General features: G+C 45.7%; 1 protein-coding gene across 1 annotated transcript in view; it reads left to right on the top strand.

The window, feature by feature from the left end:
* The window catches only part of TP63 (tumor protein p63), an 81,698-nt gene that overhangs the window by 9,288 nt on the left and 47,408 nt on the right, over nucleotides 1-25,002 (top strand). The window contains exon 2 of the mRNA XM_075157101.1: nucleotides 21,168-21,422. Within this exon, the coding sequence (XP_075013202.1) occupies nucleotides 21,168-21,422 (255 nt within the window). The remainder of the gene's footprint in view (nucleotides 1-21,167; nucleotides 21,423-25,002) is intronic.

Here is a 25,002-nt window from a genome sequence, read left to right as displayed (position 1 = left end):
GCTCTTGCTGGTAGTTCGGGAGTGCTGGAGATGTGTGTGGCCCCAACCTGAGCTGGGATGTTGCTGTTGGTGGTAGAACTCTCCCTTGGGGAGGGCTCTGTGTTCCTCGCTGCAGCCCGTTCCTGGAAGCACCTCCTCGTGTCGTGCTCAGCAAGGAGGAATCGGGAAGACACACTGGAAATGCTTGCAAACTTTCACTCTTGTGCCCAGCTGTGCTCGCAGGGTTAGAGCTAAATGACACACCTACCCTGCTTCTCATGGCAAGGAGCTGTTGCAGGGTAGGGAGGGCACTGCAATCCTCGGCTCTGTGCTCTGGTGTCGGTTCCTGCATGAAGACAGTTTTTGCACCATTTTATTAGGGGCAGTTTTGTGAATGCTCTGCCTGTCTGCAGCCTGGAGAGAGGCTGGTGCGAGCTTGCAGTGTCCCTGGCAGGAAGTGAGTGGTGGCTCCTTCTGCTGCCATGTGCTGGAGAAGGCAGCCTAGAGAGCCGTTAGCACCTTGAGCAGCACAGCCTGCTTACTTCCATCTCCCTGTGAACCTGGAGTCCCCTCCCTCTGCGCTCAGAGAAGTTGGGGTCAAATGATGCCCAAAGGCGAGGGAGTCGGCGAGGAGCAGCAGCAGCTCCTGGGCACAGGCTCGACTGCACGGAGGTGCTGGGGCTGCGGGTGGATTTCAGCCCTGCGGGGGACCCCTCTCCCCCTTGCAGAGCACCCGTGGGTCGGTCGCTCACCACCCGTGGCGGGAGGTTCGGTGTTCGCTGCAAGCGCTCGCAGTTCGTGCGGGTACTCAGCAATTAGGCACCGGTCTGCTTCGCCACAGGTCCTCAAATAAAAGTCTGAAGCGCTGTCATTAGGCTGGGAGGGCAGGCGGCCGCGCTCTGATCTGGATGTTTGGTTTCCTCTCTTCCCCCCTCCCCACCCCTTTAAAAAGGTGTTTTGTTTCCCCTGGCTCGATGGCGCTTACCCCGCTCTTCGGGAGCAGGCGGGACGAGCCGGCTTTTGTTCTTGCCGTGCATCCCGCTTGCTCGGCGAGACGGCGGCGGACCCCTTGCAGCGGGGCGGCTCGGGGCGAGCTCCGCTCCCGGAGGGGCCGGGGCCGGCGCAGCGCAGAGCTCGCACGGCCGGCACGCTGCCGGGGGTCTGCGCTCCGGACACCGGGGCAAGGCGGGGGGTTTTGTCTGCTCGTTCAGAGTAAAATCCCAGCGGGGCCTTTCTGATCTGCCTGTCTGCTCGCTCTGTTCTCCCACAGATCGAGTCTGAGTGGGCTAAGGAGTCAGTGCTTTTCCTATCTGTCTTCTCAAAATCTTTGGTTTGCTGCGGGCACAGCGTCCAGGTGGTTTTTACTGAGTACCCAACAACTTCTCCCATATATTAATTCAAAATCATGGATCCCTTTGGACAAGTTGCTTTTTTAAATTTTTTAACACTTCCTGTTTGTAAGTGAGATTATTTTAAGGCTTATTACCATAAGCAATTGCAAAGGAGAAGAAAAAAAATGTAGCTGGAGTGATGTCCTGCAAACGCAGGACCTGTTGCTGTGAGCGTGGATGAGGGCACACAGATGACAGAGCATGTAGCTGGATTACGGTGCATGATTGCTTCTCAGAAAGCTTCTTGTGGGTTTTGTCCAAAACCTGCATGCTGCAGCAGCCAGAGGCTCAGCTGTGTTACTGCACCGCTGGTCTCGAGCGTTGCATCTCGATCCCTTCCCAAATATTTTTGGGCTTTTGGGTAGCAGCAAAGCCTGTGCCCGAAGAAAATGCTGGAATCTTCTCAGAAAATAAATAAATAGGAAAAATTTCTTGGAGCCGCTCCTTCGGAGCAACTCCATGGCTGTCTTTTGAGTTCCCAAACTTGTAGAAAAGTGACAGGGGAAAGTTACAGTTTCCTTTCTTTTCTTTCTCTCTTTTCCCTTTTTTTTTTTTTTTTTTTGGTCGTTTCCCCCCCTTCCCTTCCCTTTGCTTTTTAGAGGTTGGTGATAAGGAATTCTAACTACTTAATGAGCTGGGAGAGGCCTCTCTCCATTGGAGTGGAGGACTCCAGGTGGCACTTTGACAGATTGGACAGGTAAGGCAGGAGAGCCCCACCTCCTCCTCCTTGCCTATAGTTAGGTATATAAGGGAAACTTCAATTATGCAGAGAGGCACACTCCGAGTCCTGTTATCTTCCAAGTAGCATCACATATTTTTAGGGTCTTCTAGGGGGTGGGAGGTGTTTGTCAAAATCCTGGAGCCAGAAGAAAGAACAGCAGCATTGATCAATTTGACTGCTAACATGTTGTACCTGGAAAACAATGCCCAGTCCCAGTATAGCGAGGTAAGGATTCTAGGTTTGAGCTATCATATCTTTAATATATTTTTGTTTTTAGTGAACGTGTGCGATTTCTTCACCCCTGTAGTCCTGAAGTTAGGTGTGGAATATACATTTGTTTTTTGAAACTTTCGCACTTTACAATGGGAAGCAGAGTTTGCTGGGTTAGATACTGGAATGAGAGTGAACTTTGAATCTTTACATTTGGGACAGTGAATTTGTTTTGGGAAACTTGATCAGCCAAACATAATTTTCTTTCATTAGAGAAGCAAAGCAAAGCAGTCGCTTACTGTGGGCAATGCATACGGACTGCGTTCCTGTAGCAGTCTGAACAGTATCTGTGTTGACTGCATTAGAAGTCATTTACTAGTCTTTTATTGCCAAAATTGCTGCTCATTGTTAAAAGTGGGTGGTATCTAGGAAATAACCAAAAAATGCATTATAAACCCCTTCTTAGGTTACCTTTTTAAGTAAAATAATATGCAAACAAAGATTCTCTGCTGCAAATGTTGCATTAGCGTCCACACCAATAACTCTTTTACACAGTGCTGTTAATACCTCATGACTTGCAGCAGCAATATATTTTATACAGGATGTTTGTCTAAATATATTATATGACGATGAATGTGCGTACAATGGATGCATTTTGCTTTCTACAGTCCTTTGCACCGCATGGGTGCGAGTGGAACGCAAACTTCGATGCAGCTTCGATATTTTTTTTTTTTTTTTTAAATTTTTTAACTGCTTTAACCAACTGGGTCGATGCTTTGTAAGGTGGAAGTGAAGAGAATTGCCACATGCTGTGCAAATCTTTGAGGAAGTTACCTGGGGTTGAGGGAGATCTAACGACAATATTGGTTTACATTCCAGCGGAGACAGCAGCTGTGTTGACATTCGTCGGAATGGCAATGCAGCAAAAGCTCCTCTGTCTGTGTGCGAGTGCGCGCGCGTGTGTGTATTCCTGGTGAAAATGCTTCAAGTGGAGGGCGCGGGGTACGAGACGTGAAGCAGACAGCAGCTCAGCCACTTGGAAAAGAAAACAAAATAGGAATTGCAAGGCCGAGAGCACAGCTAGGAGATGCAATAGCTGGCAAGGAAAAGCCTGTTAAAAGTACACGTGGGGCTTGCGTGCCTGGGATGGCAGGTTTGCAACTCGGGGAGAGCGAGGGGTAAACTGAAACCAGTGTGCTGTCTCCGTCCCCCCTTCTGCAGGGAGCGCGAGCGCTCAGCGTGCGCTCGGTTCGTAGCTGCGTGCAGAAGACCCAAATTGGTGACTCTTTTTTTCCCTAGGTTAATTATAAACTCTTAAATGTGGAGAGAGTGCTTCTTGGAGTGTTTGCTTGGCATTATTTGTCTGCTGCTATCTGATCAACTTTCGCTGAATAGCAGCGGTGGGGCTGTGGAGTCCCTATGGTTGACTTGCTGAGCTCATCTGTCAGAAGTGATGTGCTTAGAAGCGTTCTCGCTCTGCTTAAATGCCGCTCATCACTGTTGCTGTCAGGGAAGGGTTTTTTAAAAGGCTTTAGCTCTGATTTTTTATTTTATTTTATTTCCCCCCCCCCCAGCCCCCTTTCCCTTTCTTGGATTTGAACATGGTGCGCTGACTTTGTTCAACCAGCAAAGTGTTGTATGCTGGAGAAAGAAAACCCGATTAACATTGACTTGGCTTTATTTCTGAGAAAGAGCAGACTTTCTAATGACTTGTCTTGAGAGACGGAGACTTGTTAGTGCTCAATTAAAATATAGTGGTGTTGTTGATGAACCTCGCCCATCCTAAGCTTGAAAACAAGATGTGGGATTTGGCATGGTTTCCTTAAAAAAGAAGGGGGAAAAAAAAAAAAGCTCTCAGTATGGAAATAGAAGTAAGAATTTGTTGCAACTGATGCTTGCTGGAGTTCAGATTTTAGAGCTGGATTGGGCAGAAGGCGGCCATACTAACTCATGAAAAACTTGGTATAGGCTATAGTTTGGGTTTAAAAATAGACAAAAGGGGGGAAAGGGGGAAAGTAAAATTTTTTTTTTTACCCATTGAAACCAAATTTTAAAATGGAGAGCAGGGAGTCCCCTCCCACCTGAAGCCCACTTCCTGGAGTGCCTTGCTCAGGCACCCCAGGATGCTCACTGCCTGCTTGCAGATGCCGAGCTCTGCCCTCTGCACCCGCCGGTGGTGCGGCGCGCTCCACCCCGCAGCCTGGGAACCGGCCCTTGCGCAAGCCCCGGCGCGGGCTGCGTGGTCAGGGCAGTGAGCTTGCACCATCGCCCACGGCCCTACGGCGCCCATGCCCGCAAGCGCGGTGCTGAATGCCGCGGTGAGATGAGGAGTTCCTCCCAAACGGGCAAAATCTGGTTGAGAAAAGCTGAGAGAGGGGAGAAGGGTGTTGAAGTGAATCACAGCCCTGAAAGGCTGGAGGTGGAACCTGCCCCAACCACTTTTCCAGTTTAATCTAACCCAGCATTTGATCTGGGTTGACTATAAGAACGATTAAGCTCTTTGTTGGCAGAGCACTGGACTTGATGACCCTGGAGATCCATTCCTGTGTGTTTATGAGTAGGAGATGTGAAAAGGAGAGAGACGTTGGGGCGGTTATAATGGGGTGATGAGGTGCTGATGAACAGGAACCCTTTGGATCTCATTGTGTCTTCCTACTTCATCTCTACCTCTGGAATTTTAGGGGTTGTGCACAAATGTTTGCGGGGGAGCATGCACAAAATTGGGTGTGAAGAGGGTATCTGCAAGTTTGTCCAGTCTTGTCCAAGTTTCCTGGGTGCTGGGAGGAGAGGATGAGAACGATAGATATTCCCTTTGGGGACTCTGGATTCTTCTGCAGATTGGCTGAGATGATGACGCAGAGTTTGGAGTGTTTGCTAAAATCAAATTAAAGCATTGCCAAAAGAATAAACACATCTTGTTCAAACACTGATAAGAAATATGTGCCATGACTTTTGATTATATCATTCAGCCTTCCCAAAGATCTTCCTGCTCTTTGTGGGAAAGAGACAAATTAAAGAATCTCTTTCCGTTAAGATTTTTATCATAGTTTTGGGAGGGGAGTGGGGGAAACTCATTTTATACTAAAACATCTTGTGCTCTGCTTTATGACTTTTTGGCAGCATTCCTTCACACTGGAAATTAAGCAAAACTGTATACAGATTGCTGCAAATATCTTTGAGGGTTAAGATAGCCTGTTCAAAAGGGTGCATTTTTGGTTTTGTTTTTCTTTTCCCTCTTAGCTTTTTAAATAATAATTCAGATGCACATGTTTGAGCTGTAGTGCCCTGGATGTGAGTCCTTCCTCTTTGCAGGAGCAGACATGTGGGCCTCTGGAAGGATGTCCTGAGGGAGCTGGAGGGGAACGTTTCCTGAACCTATCTAGGACATTGTTCAGCAAACATTAGTTTAAGGAATCTGGGAATTGAGCTGTAGCTCATTTTTGAGCATCAGCTTCACCGGTGTGCAGTAAAAGTGTGATTGGGGTTTATCCTTGCTCTCAGCCTGGATTTGGCTGTGAACCACTAAAGAGGACAAAGCTATGGCCCCTCTGGTGCTGCTTTCCTTGGCTGGTTTTGCCACATGGCAGTGGTCACCCCAACTGCATTCAGCAAAGACTCTTCCCCTTCTGCCACCCCTTCTCTGTGGCCCTTCGCCAAACCCGGGGCGAAGGAAGCAGTCTCGGAGGGACACTGCCTAGTCACTGCCCAGGAAAGCAGCCCACCTTCTCCCTTCCTCCAGTCTGGAGGTACCAGGGAGAAAGGCTCATCTGTGCAGTACCCTCTACACCCCACATCTCGTCCTACCCCAAGGTGAAAGCACTTGGATAGATGCTACATGAAGCCTAATGAGTTTCTCAGGGAAGGTTTTGGCTAAACCTGACTCTCTGTCCTATTTGTGATGATGTCTTGGGGTTCTGCTGGCTCCGAATAGGCAGACAACTCCCGATCCCCGGGAGGAAGCCTCTCCCTGAGCTGTGCAGGGCTCAGGTACGAGCGCTGTGCCTTTCAGTGGCCTCTATTGAAATGGTATCAACACCCCACATGTTTGGGCACAGTCTCTCATTAGGAGCAAGAAATAGGGAGATGCATTGAGGATTGTGTTCCGTGATGGTGTCCAGCTGCAATTCCAGCTACGCTTCCTGTATATCCATCCTTCATTTTTGCTGTAATTGCATTTAAGGCACTAAAGTTTTTGACATGTGACATCATCTGTGCAGGCTTGTGAGACACGTGTCTCATCCTTGGGCTGCAAAGGTTTTCTGCAAGGATGTAGAAGCCCTGTATAACCAGGTACCTTTTCCTCTGAGATGTTTTAAAACTGCAATCCAGTTGCAAAGATTTACCCTGAGATAGAAAAGCTAATGTAGACTTGTATATGCCTGTGTCTTTTGTTTGGAGAGACTAAGTGGGTGCTACTGCTCTGTTTGGGTCTGCCAATGAAGACATTGAAGTAGTCTGGAGAGATGGGCAGTGGGAAGCTGAGACCTGCCGCTTGCCGTGTGCTCCCATCTCCCTCCCAGCTGAAACAAGAGGACCACTCTGGGGGAGAAACGCAGGGAAGGGCAAGACTTAAGTGTTTCCAACAAGGGTCCAACCACTTTTTATTGGAGCAGGTTTGTCATGCCATGGATGGTCTTCTGGTGTTTTATAACAGGATACTGAAAAGCTGTGGTGATATCAGTCTTGATAGCAGAGGTAATGTGACCCCACGTTGAGCAGTGAATCAGAGGTGTTACCTGGAGAAATCTTTTCCTTGCTTTAGATGGAAGGACTGGACCTTGCCGGTCTAAGGCTGTGGGTGTAGCCCAGAAATAAGTGATTGTAACCTGTATGTGGGTGGAAAGAATGAATGAGTGTGTCCTTTAATAGACAAAAATGAAACCTGATGACGTTCTGTCCGTCTGCACAGCTTCAAATTCTCATTGCAGCGTGCAATACTTCTGCAGAAATCAGGATAGTGTGGCTGTGTGTAAAGTGTCATTACTGCTCAGTAACACACATTTTGTGGTTTGCATAGTACTGCAATTACACTGAACATCAGATTGAAAATTGCATCTCCATTTTACAGTTTTCTGTGCTCAAAATGAGGGTTAATAGCAGCCCGAAATCAGGGACAGGGGATCTTTTCAGTTGCTGGCAAATTGTGAGCTTGCTTCATTTGGCAAGGAACTAGTACTAGGTATTTTCCAGAATGAAAAGGTTTTCACTGTGAGAGATTAAAAAAAAAAAAAAAGCTGCCATTGCAATGCAGCGAGGATGTTTTACATCTTGAACCGGTGGTTGTAACTGATGACCCATTTTTGTTTGCTGTAAGTTGGCCTCAGTTGAGACAGGACAAAGTTAGCCATATACTTTCTGTTCAGGGTTATTCCTTGGGGAATACAAGAACAGCTGTTTTGACTGGCTATTTTTACCAGTCTGATGGCTTGAGTCTTCCACAATGTCACCAACACTTGAATTCTCCGATTTCTTCCAACACAAGCCCGGTTTATGTTATTGCCTACCTTCCTCAGGAGCTGTTTTTCTTTGTTTTTATTTTGTCTTTTTTAATAATAAAGTAACGGTTTTAAGTCAAGTGAAATTGCTTTTCTTTTCTCCATCCCTGAGCATAGAGGAACAACAGAAGGAAGCTTTGTCTGCCTTGAGTGTGTTTCAACCCATCTGGTGGTGACCTTTTGGGTTGCGTCTGCCAAGTTATGCCTAGCGGAAGGGTTTATTTCCAGTTGCAGCTCTTTTCTGTGAGACAGAAGCTTCACTAGTTTCATGAGGAAGACATGGTATCTGTAACAGGAAAGCTATGGATGTGGGATGTGAGAGGGTGTAAACCATGCACTTTGCGCTTGCTTTCCTCTGGAAGATGTTGGCTATAACTAGTGGAGAAACTACTTATTTCATTATCGTGAAGGGCTGAATAAAAGCGGGTGTTGCCTGGCTCAAGGCAAATTTTAAATTCTATTTACAAAATGTTCTCACTGAAAAAAAAATCTGGAAACGCTTCAGAAAGGAGCTCTTGCACCGATGGATTTGCGCTAGACACTGTTAAGCCCTGTTATTTTTCTGGCACTGCCTCCAACGCCTCTTGAGAATGTGCAGAGTAGGCAATAAAATGAATGCAACTCTTTTAAAGCGAGGTTGCATAAATCATCAGAAAGGAGAGGAGCTTCTCATATACCAACAGCAACACTTCACTCCATCCTCTCCAGCAGAGAAGTGAGCTCAAGCTCTTTATTTGTGCCACTTGACCTGGTATCAAGTGGAATTAAGAGGAAAATAATTTCTCTCCAAGGGTGTTGAGGTTCAACTTTTTTTGACTTGCACGTGTTTTCTAGATTCTCTGCTGTCTCAGTGCCATGATCGCCTTGCAGTCTCTTGACAATTAACCGAGGCCATGATCTTAGAGTGATACGTGAGCTCAGCCATGGTTAGGCATGTGGGTGGGTCTCTCCAGGTGAATAAACTTGCTGTTCTTCAAAAACTTCCTGTTTTGTTTTGGTTCCTTCAGTTATAGTATTAATTGATTTTTTGAGGAAACCTTTCAGTCTTTAGTCTCCCAAACCGAGCTTCCCATCAGAGCTTTGCTGTGCTGGGAGAAGATGCTGTAACTGTCGGAAGGATTAGAGAGCTGCTTTCCAGTCGGGGCAAACCATGGGACAAAGCCTTAGTAGAGCAGCCCAGGACAGACAGAGTTTGCAGACTGTGATTTGGCTGCGAGCTACTGAGAAGGAAGTGCAGTGAAACGTAAGGGTGAACCTATTTCTTGTAAACGTCCTGGCTCCTGGGGGAAGAGTCCCAACTCTCTTCCTTTGAAGAGCCTATGAGAGGCTTTCCAGGTTTAGCTTAGCTGCTTGCAATTACCTTGTGCAAGGATGAGATTTAAGACGATTGGGGTTTCATTTCTGTAAAGCTTCTAATATAAGGAGCAAAATCAGTAAGAAATGACTGTTCAGGAAGTCTCAGATAAGACACAGAAAGCTTTAGTTCCTTCTGTTGCCAAAGTAAACCCGAATCTTCTTTGGGAACTTGAATCTAAACTTGATGATTTTGTTTGAAATTACTGACCATTGTTATGACCTCCATGCATGAGCAAGCAACAAAAACATGGGATATTGTGTGTTTTGGTTTTTTTAGTTTGTACCAGGTTTGAGTGATTTGGGGTTGATCCAAGAACACTCAATGATACTTGTATTTTTGCAAATCCCCTGCCACTGCTGTTTCACGTAGAGTCTCAATGGTACAGCTAAGAGAGCAGTGTTTTAACCAGGCTGTGTGTGTTAGTATCTAGAATAGATGGCTTGAGGTGTGATGTATTTCTGGGCTTGTGCTCAGACGTCCGCTCTGTTTGGAAGTGGACCCAAAATGGCAAGGCTGAGCATGCTTGAAAATTAATGCATTGATTGGAGCCCAGCAGCCTCCTGGGATTGATTCCAGAGTTTGGATCCGGATTAAACTTCCCCCCAAGGACTTTGGGAAGTGGTATACAAGGGGACCTGGTGAAATTTGAGATGAGTCCAACTTCCTCAAGATGGCAAGAAGATGAATGTTTTTACCAAGGGCAAGAGAGTGGGAGGAAACGCCCAGTTTAGGGAGGGAAGGGGAAATATTTTATGGTGGGGTAGTGTCTGGGAATGAAAGGGATGGATTGTGTCTCGGCAGATATGAATCTTTCAGTTTTAATCCACATCTAGGAAGTAAATACAAAGACTCTTGCCGACTTCTGGGAATGGGGAGAGGGGAGGAGGTGCAACGCTGGGCTTTTCGGCTGTGCTGCTCGGGCAGAAATGCCTGTGCTGCAGAGCTGCAGTCCGGCTGCGTAAGGGATCTGAGGCACAGGGCTGGGGCGCGATGCCTCGGGAGCGGAGCTGAACAGAACAATAGGAATAGGTGGATGTGTGCTCTCAGCCTGTAGCTTTATAGGACTTAAGCATGCTGCCAACAAAAGTGTCAAGTCAGCAAGTGGATCTCTCTGCTGCATGGGAAATTACTTAAAGTATTTCATCATTTTGCTTGGGTTTTATTTTTTTTAGGTAACATCGTGACGTCTTGGTTGTACATCACAAAATACTTTTTGGGGGTGTGATTGCTCAAAGGAAAGAATAAAATTCTGTCTGCTCTGTAAAATTTGGATTCTGCAAGTTTTTAAGTTGTGTGTCTGAGATCCTCAATAGCCTCTGCAAGCCTTTACTGTGATTTCTCACTGCTGCAGTTTGTTCACTCCGCATTTTATCCGTAGCATAAGAATTGACTCCCTGAGGAGCACTGGTGGTGATTGACTAGAGCTAAGTAGATGAGTGAATTTCCCTCCACCCTCTTTCAGCAGCAGATGAGCATGCAAGAGGTTCTTAAAAAGGAAACTAGAACATACACTGGCTAGGTGTGATCTAATATTTTGCAAACAGGAAACTACTACTTCAATATTAAGGTGGGAAAACAGTGGAGACCAGACTTTGTCAGCCCACTTTGCTGCGTGTCTGAAAGGAACTGTGCATGTTCAAGTTGGAGGGGTAGGGAGTTAAACATGGTATTGGATGGAAATTAGTAGGTATGTTGTTGCTCTAAAATCTGGAAGAATCCCTTTTTGTCTTTGGCTACTCAAATCACATGCAGTCAGGGTAACTGTGGAGGCAAATGACTGGAAATGCCTTGCAGTTAGCTTAGCTAACTTGCTTATTGCAAGAAGCAACCACTAAAATTATGGAAGCTCTGTTTGAGCAGAAAATGTTCCTGTCTTTCTGCTAATGTGAGTGATTCCATACTGAACAACAAATCTATTGACTTCTCGGTTTGGATAGTGAAAAGCCTGTCTAGTTGAGTGCCTGAAATGTAGATCTCCAAAGCTGTACCTTGCATTAAATGACCATGGCACCGTGCGTCTTAATGTTTGCTGAAGTCAGCAGTATTGGACAGGGAGGGAAGTACTGAAAAGTGGATTTGGTTGTGTTGTTAGACATTGGAGGGCCCATACTAGGGAGCCCTGTGGAAATCCTGGGAGTTCAGAATATGTGATAACGTGATTTAAATGGTTGGGAAAATATTTTTGATGGTTGTAAGGCTGATGGATTGAATTCACTGTGGAAGAAGCACTGCCTTTGCATGCGCATTGTGTCCCAATACACGCACACACACGCCCCCCCCCTTTCAAAGATCACCTTTTGAGTTTGATGTATGCACAGCCTGGCATCTTTGGAAAACAGCATGTAAAACTGCTGCTCATCTTAAGAGCAGGTTGCAGCAGTGATGTGAAGCTGTGCTTCTGCCGTGTACCGCAGAGGGAGGGTGGTTAGGGTGGTCTCCTGGCTTTGTGCATGCTGCTGTACTGAACCCCAAAAGATCCTTGGGTGCAGGCGATGACAGCTCGGTGCAGGTCAAGAGCTGCTTTAATACACAAAATAAAGCGTTGGGAGGCAAAGCCCTGCCTCCTTTTGTTCTCTGCAGTTGGGGCATAATTGGGATTTGGCAGCCAGTCCTCTTGACTCCCCACTCAATCTTGAAAGCTTCTTGATGGTGCTGCTTGGGTCTGCTGTTTGGTGTCTCAGGCTTTTGAGAACATCACTCAGGAATTTTCTCACCTGATTTGGATACATGAAATGTCCAAATACAGCAGAAAATCCAGTAGATCTTCCTTTCAATCTATAGGGACTCTTGTGCTGCAGTGTAACCCTTTTCCTTTGCTTGCTCTAACTTGTTTTAATTTGCCCTTTGCCCTCCTATAACTCTTCTTATGAATTCTTATATTCCGTAGTTGCACCGTGCTTCAAAGTGTGGGTGTGGGGGGTTTATGTGTGTGTGGCTTTTTTCTTTTTTTCCTTCTTTTTTTTTTTTGTGTGTGTGTGTGTGTAACTGCTTGACTTATTTAACTTGCAGATGATCTGAATTTCTCGTTCTAACTAAAATGTTACCTAACTGGAGTATTTCACCTTGGTATCTGAAAGCTGATGTATTCTGGTTTTATTGAGCATAATGATGAATTTGGGAGCTAACTTCAACTCCTGGTGCTATTCTGACCGTGATTATTCATTGTCCTTGTGCCCTATGGCCATACTTTGGTGGTTACAGTGTCTGCAGCCTTTCACTGTGGATGACAGACAGATATCCTGTCCAGCCTAATGCTGCCCTCTCAACACAATAAAATGCTGCATGTCTGAAATGACTGATAACCATCGATGGTTACCGTCCAGTAAAGAGTTCAAGAAACAAGGCAGCTTTAATCAACTACTGGAGTTTTCCTCTCCAGTCCCCGCTTCTCCTCCCCATCTCCCCCTTTGTATTTTAATTGGTTCCTCTTATATTTAAAGATTTTTATTTTTTTTTTAATCCAACTTTTCAACATTGCTGTACAAACTCAACACATAGGATTTCTGGACACACAGCCAAGCTGTGATCCTACAGCCCTTCTTAGCCACTGAAATCAGGCAAAAATGTCTTGCTGAATTCTTGCAGTCTTTTTTCTGTTTTTCCTGATGTAGGTCTTTGTCTTCAGTTATGTTTACATCTCTTGGGAGTGTGAGGGGGTGCCTTTCCAAATCGTCTGTACTTTATGGCTCTTCAGATCTTTGTTGACATTGTGTTGTCCAGCTGGTAATAGGAGAACATAGGAAGCTCTTGGCCTCTGTTTTAGTTTTAGGAAGCTGAGTGTTTGGGTTATTAATCAATTTGCTTTCAGGTCATGGAGTTCTGATGTCTCATGATTTCCAGCATCTCATAGAGATGATATTGTATGATGTTCTTCCACCTCCCCCATTCCCCCCTTTATTTATATGTTTTCCAATTACATGTCAGATAAATTGCTGTGCACAAGCTCAGAGTAAAGAAATGACTGTCTGTGTGCAGGGGGTGGATCTTGGCCTTTTTCCTGTTTTAAACTGTCTGAATTTTCAAAATAACTAAGCATAGCCTAGATACTCTACTGAAAGCCTGCATAAAATCATCTGACTTTCAGAAATGAAGTTGTTTTCTACACAAGGAGAACTTTTTTCCAAGAGCTCAATTCAGATTTTCTTTTTTTCTTCATTAAAAGCCTAAAATACAGCTCTAGGGAAGTCACTGATATTATTTTTATATGCATTGGAAAATACTTTAGAAATACTTACACAATGTAGGATGTCCAGACTTAATATTTGTGTGAAGTGGGATGCACTGTCATTCTGATAATCCTCGAATTAGACAAGCTCTTTTACATGAACCTGTGGCAGGTGGTAGGAGTCAAGAATTACAGGCATTCCTGCTTTGGGCTGTGCTTGTTTTAAAAGGCACCCTGCTTCTGGCTGAAAAATACTTCTTTCTGAGTTAAAGTAAATGAATTAACCAAGGGGCAAAACCTCAAAGTTTAGCTAAAAAGGAAAACAATTACAGCTGGGGGGAACAACACGACTCCAAAGCTTACAGCATTTATGGGTGGACAGAAACTTGCCCTCATGTAGCTTTTCACGAATTTGTCTTGTTCTCCAAGCCTACGAATACCTGCATATGTGGACTTTTACTTGGACAAGAAGTTCTGCTGAGTTCAACAGAACTGTGTCTGAGTGGAAACACGTGGGCTGCAGCCTTACTGGGTATGGCTCTTAAAATTGTGCTGCTTATGTTAACCTAAAGGGTGCAGATGTGGCATGACACGCAGACCAGAATAGCTAATCCCAGTGAAAATCACCCAGACTTTCCTCCCTCCCCCATACAATATACAAACCATAGTGTTTTTCAAGTGTGATGGTGTGTGTTTGCAAATTACTGGCATGCACTGATTTCTCCTGTTTAGCATAGGTAGTGTGTTGTCTACTAAGCTGGCCACGGCCAAAGGGCTGATTGGCAACCGCTGAAGGAAAGGGATGCTGCGTTAAGTAGGCAGAGCAGGCAATTTTTTAAGCTTGCGTATCTGAACTTTAAATATGGTGGCATGATTTCAGTTGGTCACTTGTGGTTGGGTTTTTTGAGTTTTTTGGTTTGTTTCAGGTTTGTATCGTCTTTTTTTTTTCTTTTTTTTTTTTTCCTTTCCAGCTGGGTGAAATGAAAGACTCTGTTTTCTTGAGGTTATGCTTTATGTGTTTAGGTGCTGTTGGAAGCTGTCCAGGTGACCTGCTGGGGTTATCTTAATACTTCACATGAAATACCTGTGCAGGACTAGATATATATAGTTCAAGATGGTAGTATATATAAATACACTTTTTTTTTTTACAGGAGACTTGCCCTCTTTGGAAGGAGAATATTTTTTTTTTCTTTACTATACTGGAATTTAATTTCTTAGAATTGCCATGGTCATGCTTATTGCATAGCCCAATACATCCCAGATAGATCCCCTTCTAAATAATACAGGAGACAGTATGCAGAAATACTTGTGCTCCCTACTTACAGGTGGGATTGAGCTGAGGGGATGTTAAAGGTTTGGTTATGCTGCAGTGGGTCTAATAGCCAGGACAAGAGTTACTGAATCCAGGGCCCTTTCTAGTCCAACACACTCCATCACGCTGGGAACCTGTAATGCTACTGGGATGTGAAATAGTCTCCTCTTTTTCCTGGAAAAAGCAATGACCCAACAGTAAGATTACTCAAAGCAGATTGATTTGTTATGCTGCTAAAAGCCATGACACATGGTAATTAGAGCTTAGGAACTATAGTGTCTGGGAACCTATCTTGGTAATTGTTGATATCTTTGGTTGAACCAAAGTTATTTGCTCCCTCACTCTTCACATTGAGTATACGGTGCACATTATCATTTTATCTGTGGGCTTCCGAGCGTTTGATGTATTTAGCTGCACAATAGCTCTGGGGAAAACCTCTTCAAAATAGACCTACAGGATTTGTTTCCATTTTAGAAATAGAGCTGGGGGGAGTGCAGAGGCTGTGAGACCTGCCGCCGGCACCCCGGTTCTCTGCGGGGATCTGGGCCTGAGCTGGTGTTGAAACGACTGTACACGTGTTCCCCCCATGGCTTGGAGGGGACCAGAGTGATGTCCAAACTGAGTTTGTTCCTTCTGAAAGGAGCGCAGTCCAGGTGTACGTGAGCTGGGTGGAAAGTCTGACGCATAAAGAAGTTTTTCAGTCTCTCTTTTTTTTGATGAGAAAAGAGGCTAGAGATGCAAACCAAATCACATCTTTCATTGCGATGAGTGAGTTAGATATCTCTTTCGGCTTCAGCCCTGATCTTAGCTGAGGGGCATGGGTGGAGCCCTTTATTTTTTGGCACTTCTTTGTAATCGCACAAGCAGCGCGCCTACATCGGGTATTGTATCAGCTGCCTTCTGAGCAACTGGCAAAGCTGCGCAGTTTTGCAGTCAGCAATATCTTGATTAATAATTAGGATAGAAGCACTTCTGTTGAGCTTAAGTGTTTTATTTCCACCTACGAAAATCCTTTGCTAGGAAGGTTTGAAAAACTAGGTTGATTTAAATCTTTCTTGATACATTTGAGGTGTCTGTCTTCTGATTTGGCTAGGCATCGAGCTCTCTGGAAGACATCTATCCTGCTGCCCTTAAGAGAGCTGTTCTCCAACAGGAATCTAAATCTTTACCTGGTCCAGCACTGAAATATCACTGTAAGCTGGTTTCTACTAGTCCTGCAACTGTTAGCCCTGGTGCATCAGTTGTGGTGCAGTGAAGAACGAAGCACAGAATTAGCAAAGTGCCTTGCAAAATCTTATTGCTAACAGCCATGGTAGCTTACTGTATTAGTTTCGTCACGTCATATCTTTGGAGAATAAGCACCAGTGGTGGTGTTTTGCAAAGATTTTTGAGTAACTGGACAATGCTCTTTAGCCACATAGATCCAGTGGTAAAAATTAAAACTTTGTCAGTATGTGTGCACGATATAGGTGCATGTTCTTTTGGAGATATGGAGAAGGGGTTTGATAGGGGTGGGGGCATCTAGGTGTTCTACACCTGAAGATGGTAACTTTTCCTTTATTTTCTCAAGTGGAGAAACTCTCAAAACTTTCTCTGAAATGTTGATAACTGGGTAGTTAATAGCTGGAGGTGTGTATTTTAGGGGATTTTTAGTGTGGAAGTCCCCTTGAGAACTTTTCTTCACTTGCGTTACTTCCCTTGTGCCTTCATACAGGGGGTCTCTTTGCAGATCTGTCTCATAACTTTATCAATTAACATGATCGGCTTCAAAGCGTGCTGTGGCCAAAGTACTGGGGGTGGGTTCTTGCTACAGGGCAGGGTAAGAAGGGCCCCAGTTTGGGTGGCTGGGGGAATCTTCCCCGGCACATCAGCTCTGCCCTGTGCGGTGGAGCATTTGCATTGCCCTCTTGTGGCAGGTGCCCTGGAGCCGCTGGGGTCAGGAGGCTTTCTGCCTTACGTTATCCGTGGCGTTCCTCAGGATCCGACAGCAGAACCGTGATTAAACAATTCTGTAGTTTTCAGTCTGGTTTTTAATTCAGCAGCCTCTCCAGTGAAACCGTGGCTCTCCTAATCTTAAAAGCATGACTTAGCATGAAAACCTGAAAGTGAAGCTGATGGGATGTAGGAAGCGAAACCGATAGTTCAAGATACATTGTTGAAATGATGTTCCAAAATACGTAGTGTAAGATCTAATTGTAGCTCTCTAATTATTTGCAGTTAAACTCGCCTGAAGGTTTTTGTAATGCCTCAGCGATATTAATAGTTTCAGAAACTTGATGGAGGGAACAAAATAGAGAACAAAAGCACTGAAAATTAGATAAACCATTCTTTCAGCTTTGCATGCATTTTTCTTCTTTCCACCGAATAACATTCTCCTCCTGCCAGGAATCGGTGGTGGGATTAGATCCTGCAGTTGTTTAAAACAACCCTGCAGCAAAGCACGAGCATGTGCTAAAATCTGGGCTACCAACCTAGCAAGAATTAATTTCTGAATTAAATGCTGTCATCTTTCTTTCTGTAAATGGTGAAGGGAGGCTGTGTGTGTGTGCAAACACACGCCCTGCAGACCCCTCCTGGAGGGCGATGCCTTGCAGACGTGCCTGCAGCCCCTTACTCTTTGTTCTCGCCATCCACAGCGTGGCTGGGGCGAAGGGGGGTTTTATTGTGGCTGCGGCGGGTGAATTCCTGCGTGCGCCGTCCCCGGGCCTGCTGCCCCTCTAATTGTTGTGTTGTCAGAAGGCGTGTGCCTCCGAGAGCTTTATCTGATTCCTCCAAAAGCCTTGCAAGCAATTCAGATGTTGACCCCTTGAGCGCAAACAACTCTCTGCCTGCCTTGGGGCATAGCTTCCAGACGAGGTTTAGTGCTCGTGTGTGCGTGTGTGAGCCTGTGTGTGTGTGTGCGCACAAACCTCGCGGCTGGGTTTGTCACCGGGGATGGAGTACCTGCCTGGGGAGGGGAGCAAGGGGCCAGGGAAGGTGAAAGGCTGGTGGGACTTGGAGGGGGAGAAGGGGAGTCCAACAGCTGCTTGTGTCAGCGCGGGGATAAGTGCAAGGAGATTAATAGTTATTTAAAGAGCAAATGGGGACATGGCATTTGGCTGTGGCATGCGAGTGTTTAAATGCGGTGGAATGGCTGCTCCACTAGTAACATTTAGACAGATGGTCCCTGGACTGAAAGGAATGAAAAGGATCTTTGATTCTCTTAAGGATATCTTAAATTTAAATTTTTTTAAATTGACTTCCAGGCAGCACCTTCAGCGTTTCCAGACTGTGTTGTCTTGTTAACGCAACTGCCCGTTTGGCCATCTTTCTCCATCATCTTAAGCAGCCTGGGATTAGAGGGAATAGTTTTTAAGTGAAAGCTGAAACACTATTGTTTTGCTGTCTGTATGTCTGAGTTGGTTTAGCTGTTTTCATCACAGCCGTCTTTTCATCATTCTGCTGGTTAGGGAGTGTGTCTGATGCTAATCTCCATGAGAAATTAAACAACTGAGTGATACTTCTACATTTTTGAGAAGTCTTCGGGTCTTATTAGGTTATTCTGGGGCAGGAGGGCAGGGAGGATTGTTTTTTGATTAAATACAAAATTATTGAGCAGAAAAAAGACTGTTCCTGGTGCAGTACGCCAGCATTCTGGCTCTTTCCATACAGAATTAGCCTCAAGGGAAAACATGTACCAAATGTCCGTTAAACAGGTCTTAGTTGGCTGAATAGCCTGCAGGAGGTGAGACATAACTGTCATCTGCATTGCCAAAGTTGCCATCTCCTTTTGGAGAAGAAGAACCAGTCTGGATCGCTTTCTCCTGTGCCAACCATTTAGCATGCTTTGAGTCCCATCGCAGATACTTGCTTGCCCATCTAACAGGGGTGCTGGGCATTTGTAACATCCCTGCTGTTATAGATGGGGAAACTGAGGCAGGGAGGGCAAATGACTAACCTGAGGCAACACAGAGAGTCACTGGTTCACCCAGGATTAGGACTCAATATGTAATTGCTTTTATTACTCTGCTGCCTGAAGGCCTCAGACAAAACAGAGGCCCATTAAGCGGAGCGCTTTTTACATAGCAAGGAGCAATCCTTGCCCTGCAGACCTTGCTGCTGAAGTAGGCTGAGGGTGGAGGGGGAGGCGAGGTGGCTTGCCCAAGGACACAGTGTGTCGCTGGCAGAGCAAGGGAGGGAACCAGCTCTACCTTCTCTGTGCAGACCATCCCAGCTCCTAAAATGAAATCCCCTGTGCTGTTCACCACCGGACCTTCTCCTTCCCACTACGCCTCGTATTAGCAAGCTGATCCATCTCTGGAAAGTCTGATGTGCCTTTCTGAAGACCCAACAGCACCAGGCTCACCTTGGCTTTTAATTAAAACCCCATAAAATATCAGCCTCTTCCAGTGAAACCTAAGGAAGAGCTCTTTTTGGTGGCTCAAATTTGTCTACCCCCTCCTCTTCTGGAAAGACACCTGAGAGCACGAAGTGTTTGGGTGTAGGGAGGGCACTTCATCATCCTTGCAAAGGGACCAGCCTGTTTTCCTCCATGGCTGAAATGACTGGAGAAACTTGGTTGGCTTGTCCAAGGTCCCTGGGAAGCTCGGCAGGTAGCTTGTGCCATTCCCTTTCAGGTCCTTGGAAGAGTGATGATGTGCTTGAAGCTTCATTAGAGGTGGTGGGATTTGCAGTATCAGGCAAGCTTTTTGTTATGGGTCTTGCTGTTGGTGCTCTGACTCGGGGAGACTTTGTCGCTTGGCTAGTAATACAGAGTTGTCTCTGGAAAAGGAGCAACTGTTGGAAAGAAGAGGGAAGTCTGGAGCAGACTGGCTGAAGTACTGAGATACATGAGCTTGATGGCTCTGGATGGGATTGAAGATGTAGGATGTGGAGGGGCATGAGGTGCTTGGACCCTTGAACAAAGGGAAGAGCCTGAGTCCCTTCTGCCATGTCAGCTGCTAACTGCAGAACCAGGTGTGTATATTGCTGCGTATTCCTGGCTGATCCCAGAGCTGTCAGGGGTGGGTACCACAAACCTTTTGGATGCTGCTCTCCCTAAGCTGGGCACAAACAATGCCCTGTGGACACAAACAAAGACGAGACTATGTGTACCTGGCTGAACCCTATGTACCGCTCACCTGCTGCCCTGTCTCTGTGGCCAATGCTGGGTCCTTTGGAGGAATAAAATATTGGGGTAGTTGTGCAACTCTCTCCCCCCAGAGTACTTTCCCAGCTTCCAACTGCTCGTGCTTCAGAATTTTGAAACAGATATGCTGCCTTGATGGATTTTTCTGCAGCAGAAATTGTTTGATGCCTTTTTGAACACATGTAGGCTTTTAGTATCCGCAGCATTTTGTGGCAGAAAATCCATGTTTATTTGTGGACTTTGTGAAGAACCACTCTGTGTGTTTAAACCAAAATCCTGCTCAAGATGGTTTTTTGTCCCCTAACTCCTCTATTAAGAAAGCATGAATATTCGTTTCCTATTTGCTTTTTTGTGTATTGTTTAGGAATTTATTCACTTCTGTCTTACTGTGTTCCACCTCTCTCCTCATTGTCTCTTTTCCAGGCTGAAAAGTTGTCTTCTACTGCTGCATTACAGGAAAGTGTTGAAAGAGTTTGCTCATTCTTGTTACCTTTCTCTGAAATTTGTTCCCCTCTCATCTCTTTGAGATGGGGGACCAGGGCTGCACATAAAATTTAGGGCATTAGGATTTTCTGCTAACCTCTCCCTGATCTAACCTTTGCCTTTCTGTACTCCGTTGTCTAGCCTTCATTTTTGATGTCTTCAATTGTTTCATATGTCATTTGTACCTGAAGGCTGCTTTTGGGGCACAATCATGTCTGCTCATTTAGGTGCTACACACTGTGTAACTGCTGCTGCTTAAGTATGTGGGGAAGCCTTCCATGCTGCGAGCTACCATGCTGCTTGATGAGACCTTTAATTCCTCTCTACTACTGTCTGTGACCGGTCACTGGGAATTGAGTGCATGGTGCAACCTGGTTAAGTGCTATAAACCTTTTCTCCAGCGAGTCACTACTTCAGTGCAGAGTTAGAGTTCCTAAATGTCACTGTGCATAGCAGGATCGGATCCACAAGAAGAGGATCAGTCTTTGTGTAGAGCATGAGACCATCAGAGACGATGCAGCCTCGTACAAGCTAGAGCCAATTGCACTGTAATGAACCTGGTGATTTTTATCAGGTTATAGCAGTCTCTTCAGAAGGGTCTCCGTCTGAGTGTTGCTAGACATAGGGATCCTGTCTCCTTGTGATGGCTTGCTGCCCTGTGAATCACCTCTTTGTTAAGGGCAAGCTCTTTTCCCAGCTCGGCTGTTGATCTACTGTGTGGCTGTGAAAAGCTTTACTTCTTTCTGTTTCACTCACCGATGTAAAATGGGGTATATCCTTTGCAAATCTCCCTCCTCGTGGTGTGACACATGTTCGATGGTGCTGAAATCATGCTGTGCATCCTCCATCGTGAAGGCCATGCTGTGGCTAGCCAGCCTGTGCTAATGTTGCTTCTGTAACACTTCTGTGCATCTCTTTGCCTCTAGCCGCAGTACACGAACCTGGGGCTCCTGAACAGCATGGACCAGCAGATCCAGAATGGCTCTTCCTCCACCAGCCCCTACAACACGGAGCACGCGCAGAACAGCGTCACGGCCCCCTCGCCTTACGCCCAGCCCAGCTCGACTTTTGACGCCCTCTCACCCTCCCCAGCCATCCCTTCCAACACAGACTACCCAGGACCTCACAGCTTCGATGTATCATTTCAACAGTCCAGCACAGCAAAGTCAGCAACGTGGACGGTAAGGACGCAGCATCGCTTTGCTCCTTCTCTGGCTTCGGTCCTGATGCTACTAGTGATATTATTTGTGTGATACACATCCAGCTTGTGCAAGAGCGGAGTGACCCGTGTCCTCTTCAGTACATGTCACACAGAAGGGAGAGATTTATCTTGGCTGCTCTGGGAGGGTGTGGTGGGAATTTAACCCCCAGTAATATCACTAAATCCTAGGTGAATAAAATGCCTTGCAAAAAGAGTGTCACCTAAAGACCGTATGTGATGAAACAGTGGCTCTGCATTTGGGTCTAGCAGGTGTGCTGGAGTAAAACACGGGGTGGGTAAAAGCATGGCTTCAGCTCTTCCCTTCACTTTCTTCAGCTTCCATGAGTTTGCGTAACGTTTGGCGTGCAGGGCTGTGCCAGCAGGATGGAGGTGGTGCTCCCCGCTCCGACCCATGGAGTGCGGGGCTTTCTCTTTCTCCATGTCCTTCCCCTCTTGCAGCTGGTGTGGGAACCCCAGTGTCACCAGCTCGGGTCAGCCCTGTGGTACTTGGGTTATTAGTAATTTTTTTTTTAAATTTTCTTTTTTTTTTTTTTTTTCAGCTGAACACTCTGTTCTTGCTGTCAGAATAGTCCCTTTCTTATTAAAAAAAAAAATGTATGGAGCTTGAAACTTGAAGCCCAGCTCTTGATTTTTGGGGGAACTGGCGTGATTATTCAAGCTCTAGGAACTTTGTAGCCCAGGACACAGCACTGCTCTATGTCCTGTTGTGGTTTAGGGCTCTAGAGTAGAGATGTTTGCAGTGGAGAATATTGCTGTCTTAAAGATGTTCAGTATTTGCCTTCCTCGCCTTCAGGCACTTGGAGTAGGTGCAGTGAATAATGCCCTACCTCACGCTACCTGAATAAAAACAGGGACTCAATTTTTTTTAACTTTTTTTTTTTTAAAGAAAAAAAGATACATTTTTTTATCAAAAGCTAAGAGCATTAAAATTGTGTGGGGCTTTTTCTTTTTTAATCTGAGGAACTACTTTGATCTCAAATTTAAATACAATCTAGCAGGAATTGCAACTAACAAACAAACTCCCAGCCACTGCTGCCAGCAAAGCAGCGGAGCCCGTATGCTCCACTCTGGAAAAAGATACCAGATAACAGTAAATCATTGTAAGTTTGATCCTTTATATTTTGAAAGCCTTTTCCATGAAAATTTGTCTAAAACTGGTTACAATAACTTTGTTCAGTAATTTGTGTTTCATGGGGTTAAAATGCGATAGGTCTGCTCAAGATCACATTTTTTATTTGTTTATGCATAAAAGGGTGAAGGATTTTTAAGTGAGGTTGAAATTGCACCTTTTCCTTATCTGCATTGGGAGTGATGCCCTGCTGTAGTTCACGCTTGTTTTCATGTCCAGGTTTCTTCACTTACACTACACACACTATTTATTTTCACTTCCCTTTAAGTAAGGAAACCGACGGTCAGTTCTACTTTCCATTTCTCAGAGCAAGAAAATGCTGCCCTTGGATTTTTGCAGGCTGCTCTGGAGAGGGTCCTTTGAAGGAGATATGAAAAGACGCTCTCTTTTGATACGTATGGTACAAAGAGTTATCTAACGCAGCTGCAGGGAACCAGAGCGTTTGATGCTGTCCTTTCAACTACAAAAAGTGGTCTTTTGAAATGAGGTTTGAACGTATGTAGTAGGCTGTTCCAGCAGAGCTGAAGACGTGCGAGCTTAAAGTTAAGCAAGCACTCGAGATGTTTCGCTGTAGTGATAGTGGCTTTCTGGGGTGGAAGTGGAGGCTGAGCTTTAATGTAGATCTGGGCAGTAGTCAAAGATCAGATTACATGCTGGCTTTTAAAAAAATAAATAAAATTGCTCCTTGGTGACTACAGTTGCCAAACGTGTGCAGCCTGGGGGCAGGCACGTTTAGCTTCCCCTCCTTTTCTTTTGCCCTGATGTGGACTGTGCTACCAACAGATGAAGATGTGCTCCCTGTACCTCTTGCAGTCTGTCTAGGGATAAGTCCGTGTATTTTACTAAAGGAACGGGGTCCCAAACAGCTCTCTGATCAGGGAGAAGCAAGCGCGGACCAGGTGCCCCTGCGCCGAGCCAAGTGACCTAGATTTAGCTGCTTGTGCAGGAGCTAGCAATGCGCTGTGCGTTCACAGTGGATGATGACAGTCTTGCGGTGGTGGCTGGGGACCTTCAATCAATACGCCTTTCACAGCAGAGCATCTTTCCATCTTCGGAGCTCTGCCCTTCTGCTAATTAATCCACCAACTCGTTTCACATGGGCTCTTGAGCAGTTGGTAATATGCCTTCGACAGCTTTATCAGTGGGGTGGGTGGGGAAGGACGTGAAGGCTCTCTTTCCTGCTGCCTTCCTGAGAAATGTGGAAACATGCGTGAAATGTTGATGAAAGGAGGAGTGATTGCCCCATCCTCTCAGCAAGAGCAAGTTCTTGGAGTTGCTCATCCCCCCCCATGTGACTTCATACGCTTTGATTAATGCCTGTCGTCTTTTTTTTAATGATGGATTAGGAACTTACCCAACTGGAAGAGTTTCTTCCACTGCAGTGACCTATTAAAAGTTTAATTACTTGATGGCCCCACCCTTATTAAGAGTCCAAAACTTGAAAGCCTTGTTTCTTAGTTCTTTTTTTCCCCTCTTGCTGTTCCCCAGGGCAACAGTATTAAGTAAGGAAATCCATTGTATCGCACTTTCCCCTGTTTGGGAGAGGACGAGCCAGGCTGACCCACCTTGCCCTGCTGGGAAGGCTCGGTGGTGACTGGCAGGGGATCTGCTGCCCTGGCTGACGGCGTGCTTCACCGGAGCTCCTCTGAGCTTCTAGGCTGAGTCACGTTAGACTAGGTCATGGGAGCGAACGTTGTGGGCTTGGTAAGAGGACTGGGTTATTTCTCTAAAAAAGCAAGAGCTGCTTTCATGGGAGGATTAGAGACCTGTGAAGATGCTTCAGATTTCTTGGCCACTTTGTGCATTTAGCTCCCAATCTGCGTGCTTTGGAGGCAATAATCTGGAATCACGTGTAGATCCCGAGGTCGCTTCTTTTCGAGGTGGGGGAAAGGAGAGGGTACTCGCTGAGTACCTAAATGCTATGTCTCTGAAGACAGCTCTGGAATAATATCTTTTCCTAAAACCTCCCCCCCCCCCTTTCCCCATCCCCTCCCCCCGCCAAGTTCTGCAGACTCGTTCTGTGGGGCAGGTTTATTGTCCTAGGACGTGGGCACCCTTTGCCAAATCAGCAGTATTTGTATAGGATAGGCTGGGAGGGAGATGAGTGTAACATCAGGATTGCTTCTCTGCTCAGGTTTGTGATGGGCTCCTAATTAAAGGGGGAAAAAAGAAAAAAACCTGGCCAAAAATTGCAGAGAGAAACACTAGCTGCTGCTAGGTGAGAGGGTGATTTCATATGTATGAGCAGTTCACTTTAAAAATATTACAGATTTTCTCTCTGAAGTCTTTCATGACCTTAAGTAGGAATTCCAGTAAAACATGCTGTCTAATCAGGTTAGCTCTTCATTTGTATGCAATGATGAACTAATTAATGATGACAAATTGAGATTGGATTGCAGAGGGCTTTATA

This window comes from Calonectris borealis, chromosome 9 (genome assembly GCF_964195595.1).
Source record: "Calonectris borealis chromosome 9, bCalBor7.hap1.2, whole genome shotgun sequence".
Classification (NCBI taxonomy): domain Eukaryota; kingdom Metazoa; phylum Chordata; class Aves; order Procellariiformes; family Procellariidae; genus Calonectris; species Calonectris borealis.
The sequence above is the reverse complement of the archived record's forward strand: the minus strand, read 5'-3'. Positions and strand labels throughout refer to the sequence as shown.